This window comes from Lipotes vexillifer, unplaced genomic scaffold (assembly GCF_000442215.2).
Source record: "Lipotes vexillifer unplaced genomic scaffold, Lipotes_vexillifer_v1.1 scaffold382, whole genome shotgun sequence".
NCBI classification, from domain to species: Eukaryota; Metazoa; Chordata; class Mammalia; order Artiodactyla; family Lipotidae; genus Lipotes; species Lipotes vexillifer.
In genome coordinates this window covers 7,286,114-7,294,068 of record NW_006780611.1, presented here as the reverse complement: position 1 = coordinate 7,294,068, position 7,955 = coordinate 7,286,114, and the positions used below count along the sequence as shown (strand labels likewise).

The window sequence follows — 7,955 nt, the reverse complement described above, 5'->3', positions numbered from 1 at the left end:
ACGCCTCCCCGGCGGCCCGCAACCGGCCCTGGGTGCCGGCTCCCCGCAACCGGCCCTGGGTGCCGGCTCCCGTGTGCGGGCGGGAGGGGAGCCGGTGCGGGCGAGGACGCCGAGGGAGGGGGAGGGGCCCTCGGCGGGGCGGGCGGGTCACGTGGTGCGGTGGCGGCGGCGGCGGCGGCGGTGGCGGCGGCGGCGGCATCGGTGCAAGCGGGCAGGGGCAGCGCTGCGCCGAGCCAGCCGAGTCGAAGTCCCGGGCTGGCGCGGCAGCGCGGGGCGCGGGGACTGCGCTGCCGGGCCGCGGGCCGGGCGGGTGGGCGGAGAACGCAGAGGGGCGAGGCCCGGCTGCAGGGTCTGCTCGACCCAGGAGGAGCCCGCGTCCAGCTCAGCCTTGCAGCCCCGCGCCCTGAGCATCGTCCCGGAGGAACGGAGACAAAGGAGGATTCATGTCCAAAGGTAGGAAGGCCGGCGGGGCCACCGGCGCGCGCCGGGAGGAGGCTGCGGCCCCCAAAGCCCGGCTGGAGATGCTGCCCGGGGAGGGTTGATGCGCTGAGGAACCCATGCGCGGTGACATACGCACGGGCACACGCACACACGGTGGCACACATCCCAAGGTGTACAAGCCCGGAGAAATGCACATATGGAACCGCGGAGAGATACAGAGAGCCCCGAAGAAGCGAGGAGGCACCCAGATGCGCACAGAAAGCTCCACACTGGAGGACACCAAGAAGTGCACACACATGCACACCACACACAGGTATCAGGACCACCTACAGCCAGACAAGAGACCTGTGCGCTGACACGTAGACCCCTTCCCCCACACATAGGCGCACACTGAGACGGGCACCAGCTGGTGGTCTCCAAGGGAACTCCTTGGCCTCCAGAGGACTGGGATGGAGGCAGGGGTATCCCAGGGCCCTTTGCTTCTGTGAATGGGAAAGTACTAAGATATCTTTTGTGATTCCTTTTCTGAGAGCCGGGGGCTGGAGCTGGGGTGGACTGGAATTGCCTCTGCGGGTGGGGGCGCTGTTTTGAAGGCGGCTGGGGGCTGAGGAAGACCTGCAGCTCCCCATGGAAGAGCCTCCCCACCCCCTGGATCCCCACTAAGCCAGGGAGGAAGGTGCTATTCTGGAAAGGTTCCCTCCCCCTGCTGCCACCTTCCCAGCAGAGGGGTGGGGTCCCTGGGCCAGACAAAGACAAAGCCATTCATTTGCCTGTAAAAGAAAGCACCAGGGTCCTTGCTTGGCACGGTGATGGGGGGAGGTGCTGTTTCTGTGGGGACTAAGCTAGAGCTGAGTGGGGTGGACAGTGTCTCTTCCTGGAGCACTGATGGGCAGGTGGCTCCTGGCAGGGGGTGCTGCAGACAGATCCCCTCCTCTCCAGGGGCCCTGAGAGAGCTGGGAGCTTAGGAGGAGCCCCAAGAACCACTTAGGCAGGATGGCATATTTGAGCTACATCCTGCCGTGACCCCATCCTGAGCTCTTGCCCACCCTTGGGGAGTCCCCCCTCCAATCCCTGTTGCAGGGGAAGGAGAAAGTCTCATAACAGAGTCTACCTCCTTGACTGTGGCCCACACAAGAGCCATTTGCTGGGTGGAGGTCAGCTGCTCTGCCAAGGGAGCAGCATCTGAGGGAGGAGAAAAGTGATGGCTCTGAAGTAGCATCTGCCTTGTGGTGAGGATTGCATTCATTCATTCATTCATTCATTCATTCATTGCTGAGTGTCTTGTTATACTAGGTTCATTGGGGCACAGAAATCAATAAGACGTGGCTCCTGCCCTGAAGAAGGGTGGGAACTGGCATATGTTCAGTGCCAGGTAATTTATGTCCATGTTTTTGTATAAGCTTCATAGCAACCCAGCAAGGTAGGTACTGTACCTATTTTCCTGAGAAGAACACTGAGGCTCACAGGGGTCATCCAGCTGGGAGTCAAGTATGGGCCATCTGGAGTAGGCATGGCGGGACCAGGGGAGCTGTAAGGGCAGAGGATGGAGCTACAGAATTCAGCTCCAGAGCTGCATTTGTCCTGTGCCCTGGAGGGCTTTATGTACTTGTCAGGCGCCCTCACCAAACAGTGGGCCCTTGGGGGCAAGGACCTTGTCTGGACACCAAAAGTGTCCTTGGCATTTAGTCTAAAGTTTGGCTAGAGTAGGTTCCCATTTGACAGCATGTGGAAAGGCCTGGTTGGGATGGATGGGATGGAGTGAGTGAATGAATGAATGTGATGACTAGAAAGTTAGTCAGGGGGCTGAGGCAGCACAGAAGAGAGGCATCCACATGAGATGAGAAAGCAGAAGGTTTCCTGAGGGGTAGCCCTTGGGCTGAATGGTGAAAAAAGAGTACGAGTTAGCCAGGGGCTGGAGTGGGCAAAGGGTCTTCCAGCAAAGGCTGTGACACAGTGACCCACCACAGGTTTGCAGTAACTGTGGCTGATGGGTGGTCGTAATTGCCATGTGGTTGGGAGGGGCAGCTTGCCAGCAGGAGCTCTATGGGTGCTCATAGGTGCTTGATAGAAGAATGAAGGTGAGATCTGCTCCCGTTCTGGACCTGCAGCAGGCCTGCTGTAGCCCCTAGAAGTTGCCTGGGAATCTGGTAGGCCGCCCCCTTCTTGCAACCAGGGTCTGTCTTTTGGGGAATGATCTTTGAAGATGCTGCAGTTGACAGACCAGGGCTGAGCAGGCCATGGTGAGGACACACACTTTATAAAAATACTTACGGGGCTTCCCTGGTGGCGCAGTGGTTGGGAGTCCGCCTGCCGATGCAGGGGACACGGGTTCGTGCCCCGGTCTGGGAGGATCCCACGTGCCGCGGAGTGGCTGAGCCCGTGAGCCACGGCTGCTGAGCCTGCGCGTCTGGAGCCTGTGCTCCGCAAGGGGAGAGGCCACAGCAGTGAGAGGCCCGCGTACAGCAAAAAAAAAAAAAAAAAAAAAAAAAAAATACTTACAAAAACTCCCATAAATAAATACTAGACTCACTTTCCAGGTCTGTAAAATGAGGTAAGACCCTGCCTGTCCGACACACACATACACACCGATGGATCTATCTCACAACACAGGTTGTGGAGACCAAATGGGCTGGCTCTAGAGGCATGAGGGAGATGAATGGGGCCAGCCGTGTGAGCAGCTGGGCAGGGAAAATGGGGCATTGGTCCCCAGTGCAGGTGTGCTGAGTTGGGTCCAGGAGCCACGTGCAGGGTGGATGTGGAGGCCAGGCTGCTGAGAGTCAGCTGCTGCAGGGCTGAGCCAATCGTGCTGCCTTCTGGGGCCGCCTGGCTGGCAACAGCTTCCTGGGAAGCAGGAGGGAGCCACGCCAGGCCCTGGGGAGGTCCTGAGACTTTGTCAGATTTGGCTGTGCCTGGAAGTGACAAGGAAAGAATGGTTTCCAATTGAGAGAGAGAGAGAGAGAGAGAGAGAGAGAGAGAGAGAGTCTTGCCAGGACCAGTGGAAGGACCAGGTGGTAGGGGTACAAGAACAGACTCCTGGCTGGGTTTGGGGGTGGGGGAGGGAGGTACTCCTGTCCCCTCACCCTCTTTCCCATCTGCTGCTCCATCAGTTCTCTCTGTGAGCCTGAGACTCTGCAGGGTGGTTACCATGAACCATAGGATTCTAGAATGGCAGAGCTGGAAGAGGGCCTTTGGAGAGCGTGGAGTCCAGTAACTGTACTGTGTAATTAGTATCTGGGGCACCTCCCTCTAACAAGTGCTTTCACAGGCACCACTTCATTACCCCTCCTGACAGGCTGTGAACTTGAAAGGGACAGGAGCAACAGGGTCTGAACAGTGAGGCACTGTGCAGGCGCTTCTAGGCATGTACCTCGTGTGCAGTGCTCACTAGAGCCTTAATCACGATCCTAACCAGTTTATGGAGTACAGAGGAGGAAGCAGGCACATGGGAAGGGGGGGTGGTTTGCCCAAGTCCACAAAACTGGCAAGCAGCAGAGCCAGGCTCTTTCCACATCACCACACACCCCGTTTTACGAGGAGGGAAATGGAGTTGCTGTATCCTGAAACCCACCCTGGTGGACAGTGGCCTGATGAGGAAACACACAGATTTCTCTTGTATGTGAATATACCCATGATCTGCCAGACCCAGAGGGATGTTTGCCTTTCTCCACTGGAGAAGGGCTGTGATTTCAGCCTCCCCTTTCTTTTGCTACCCACCATCCCAAGAACACGTTGTGTCATGTCATCTTAGGTCAGTGATGGCCCCTACTTGGGTCTCATCCTCTCCCCAACAGTCAAAAGGGGAGACTTATTCCCCCTCAGACTCAAAACTAAGGCTCGGAGGGTGTCTGGGGCACCTCAGGGCACAGACCTCCTTACTTTGCAGCAGTGCTTGTGGAACAGAGGGGACACGGAGGCTGGGAGACAGGAGTGATGCTCACTCTGCAGAGATGAGGTAGCCCTATGTGCTTCCTCTTTTTTTTTTTTAATATTTATTTATTTACTTGGTTGTAAATAAATATTCTTATTTGCAGTGTGTGGGATCTTTAGTTGCGGCATGTGAACACTTAGTTGTGGAGTGTGGGATCTAGTTTCCTGACCAGGGATAGAACCTGGGCCCCCTGCAACGGGAGCACAGAGTCTTAGCCACTGGACCACCAGGGAAGTCTCCCCATGTGCTTCTAAAAGACAAGCAACTGGATCAGTGACAGGCAGTCAACAGATGTTAGGTCCAGTATCCTAAAAGGTCTTTACCCTTTCTCTGGGGGAGGCAGGAACTCGGGTCGGAATAACCCCAGACATCTCTTAGATCAGTGGTTCTCAGCTGGGGCACTGTTGTCCCCAGGAGACATTTGTCACTGTCTGGAAATATTTTTGGTCATTAAACTGGGGGGGCTACTCCCTGCATCTAGTAGAGGCCAGGGATGTCACTAAACATCGTACAATGCACAGGACAGCTCCCTGCAATAATTATCTGGCCTAAAATGTCAATAGTGCCAAGGTGGAGAAACCCCTGGGTTAGAGACACAGATGTGGTTCTTTGGAGCAGCGAAGTGCATATGAAAGTGCCCCAGCAACTGCAGGGTCTGGGTACTGGTCTAGATTTTGCATCTGACTGCTGTGTTCTTAGCAAGCCCCTCCCCCCCAGGCGTCAGTCTCCTCATCTGTGAGATGAGAGACCTGTACTGGATGACATGGAAGGTCCCTTCCAGGCCCAACTCTGTAAGATTCTGTATCCAGAGAATAATACTGTGCCTTCCACGTGACCTCTGCTTTCCTCTAGCCCACCCCTCCCACTTTGGCTTTTCAGGGCTCCCGGAGACCAGGACGGACGCAGCCATGTCAGAGCTGGTGCCTGAGCCCAGGCCTAAGCCGGCAGTGCCCATGAAGCCCATCAGCATCAACCCCAACCTGCTGGGCTACATTGGCATCGACACCATCATCGAGCAGATGCGCAAGAAGACCATGAAGACTGGTTTCGACTTCAACATCATGGTCGTTGGTATGGAGGCCGTGGGTTCCCTGGAGGCCCTGGTGGCGGGCAGCACCCAGGATCCCGATTCTTTCTTGAGGACGGCCTCAGCCCTGGCTTCTCTCGAATGAGCTCTTTCTCGGAGGAAAGATCTCGCTGTGCTGATCACAAAGGCCTGACCCCTTTCTCCCCACAGGCTGGCTGATCCAAGGGTGGGAGCTGTGGGTGGGTGGTCATTGTGGCCCCATCAACACCTGGCTGTACACAGGCAGCCTTGCAGCTGTGCTCAAGTTGCCTTCGTGTGTGTGGCACACGGGGGGCATCACCAGTGTCCTCCCCTAACTTCAGGAGCTGGGGGAGGATCGGATGAAAGGTGGTCTTCTTTCTGATCTTTTGTGTGCTTTCAAGCTTAGAGAGAATTTCCAGGACACTGGTGACTAAGTAGGGTCACTGGGTCACAGAATGTAAGAGCAGAGGGGGGCCTTTGCCTGACCTCAGTGAGATATTCTCTCTGTTGCTGAAACTGGGATCTGGGCATCATCCTTCTTTCCTCCTCCTTTATCCCCCAATCCAGTCACTCATCAAATACGGTCAATTTTACCTGGTAAATATCTCTCAAGTCTGTCCACTTCTCTCCATCTCCACTGCTACCACCCTAGGCCGAGTGGATCTCTCCCCTGGATTACCAGGGCCACCTGACTCAGTGCTGCTTAAACATAAGGAGCTAGGCCAGAGTGTAAATCATCTGGGAAGTCTTGCTGTAAAAAACATCGGCTAAACTAAACATTGTGCTTGGTGACATAAGTTGATTTACTTTCTGGTGCGAACTTCTTTTTCTCCTGGTTCTCTGTCTCCTGTCTCCTTCGATCCATTGTCCACCAGTGACTGAATAATTTTTCCAACCTGCAAAACTCAAGTCACACATCCTACTTAAAAGCTTTCATAAGTTTAAGGGTTGAAATTCCTAGCCTGGCCTGGTACTGCCTCTCACTGATCTCTTGCCACTTCCCGTGTAGCATTCGGCTCCTCACTTACAAGGTACAGTTCTCCTGGACTTAGCATTCGGCTCCTCACTTACAAGGAACAGTTCTCCTGGACTTAACATGCCCTTTCCTACCTCTTAGCCTTTGTGTATGCTGTTCGCTCTCTCTAGAACCCGCCCTCCCAGCTTCTCATGGGTCATTTGAAGTCATTCTTAGGTTTTAGCTTAGTTATTGCGTCTTCGTAGAAGTCCTCCTTGATCCCAGAGAGACTGAATTAGATTCCCTTTGGCATTGTCCGCTTATGTTTTGTCTCCCTCACACCAAATGGCTCCTTGAGGGTGAGGGTGATGTCTTGTTCACCACTCTACTGCCAGTTGATCAGTTGGATTGAGAAATGTACCTTATTTGCCATCCCTGGTCTCATCCAGTTCCCTCCCTCCCCACCGTCCTATCAGTAAAGAGAAACTAAGGCCCAGAGGAGCAAACATGGCTCGTCCAAGGCTTCAGGCAAGAAGCACAGTTGAGTCTAGAACCTTAGGCTCCAGCCCCCTGCCGGGCCCATTTCCCAATATACGACAGGAATGCTCTAGACCAGCACACCTCAGACTTTATTGCCCATTTGATTCATCTGAAGTCCTGTTAAAATGCAGATTCTGATTCATAGGGCTGGGGTGGGGCCTGGGGTACCTCATTTCCTACAAGCATCCAGGTGATGCCAAGTGCCACTCATTAGTTGCCAGGCTTGCCCGTGTGATTCTTGTGCATGTTTGAGAAACACTGCTCAGACCAGTGGTTTTCAAATATTTGTTAGTGTGGAGCTCTCCCTTGGAATGAAATCTGCAGAACTGCAGTGTCAGTATGCAAAGTAATTCTTTCTTTACTTTTAGTATGATTAAATATTAAAAACTTAGGTCAAGCAAAAACAAAACAAAACCGAAAACCACTGCATGAGGCAAATGCAGAGGTTGTTCCTTTCCCAGTGGTCCTGGGGCTCCAGGAGGAGAGAATGTGGAATCCAACTAACATTCCCCCAGGTCCTTCACCAGTAAGTAGGAAACCGTTCCCACCCACCTGCTCTCCCTACTCAGCCCCTTGCCTCCCCAGTGAGCTGTCAGTCAAGGGCCTGGATCACAGCTCTAGAATTCTGTAAGCTCAGGGGAGAGATACTGGGCTCGGCAGGTGGGCATGGGGTCTCCCTGCCTTCTCATCCTCCTCCTGTCTTGCTGCAGGTCAGAGTGGACTGGGCAAGTCAACACTAGTCAACACCCTCTTCAAATCCCAAGTGAGCCGCAAGGCCTCCAGCTGGAACCGGGAAGAGAAGATTCCCAAGACAGTGGAGATCAAAGCTATCGGGCACGGTGAGGATCAGGCAGGGACCCCAATGGGCATTGTTCAGAGGAGCCTCTGAAAAGGGAAAGAATGGGGCTTCTTGGGGAATGAGACAGATGAAAGGCAACCTCAAGACAGAATAGAATTAAGCCCTAAACACGAGGGACGGGCTTCCCTGGTGGCGCAGTGGTTGAGAGTCTGCCTGCCGATGCAGGGGACACGGGTTCGTGCCC

At 54.6% G+C, this 7,955-nt stretch overlaps 1 protein-coding gene across 3 annotated transcripts in view; it reads left to right on the top strand.

Moving 5' to 3' along the window:
- The first annotated feature begins 304 nt into the window (after positions 1-304).
- The window catches only part of SEPTIN3 (septin 3), a 20,255-nt gene continuing 12,604 nt past the window's right edge, over positions 305-7,955 (top strand). The window contains exons 1-3 of one of the 3 annotated variants that reach the window (XM_007453957.1): positions 305-453; positions 5,249-5,440; positions 7,623-7,751. In XM_007453957.1, coding sequence (XP_007454019.1) covers positions 444-453; positions 5,249-5,440; positions 7,623-7,751 — 331 coding nt within the window. In that variant the 5' untranslated portion in view covers positions 305-443. The remainder of the gene's footprint in view (positions 454-5,248; positions 5,441-7,622; positions 7,752-7,955) is intronic. The other 2 variants (XM_007453958.1, XM_007453959.1) reach the window with 2 other exon arrangements.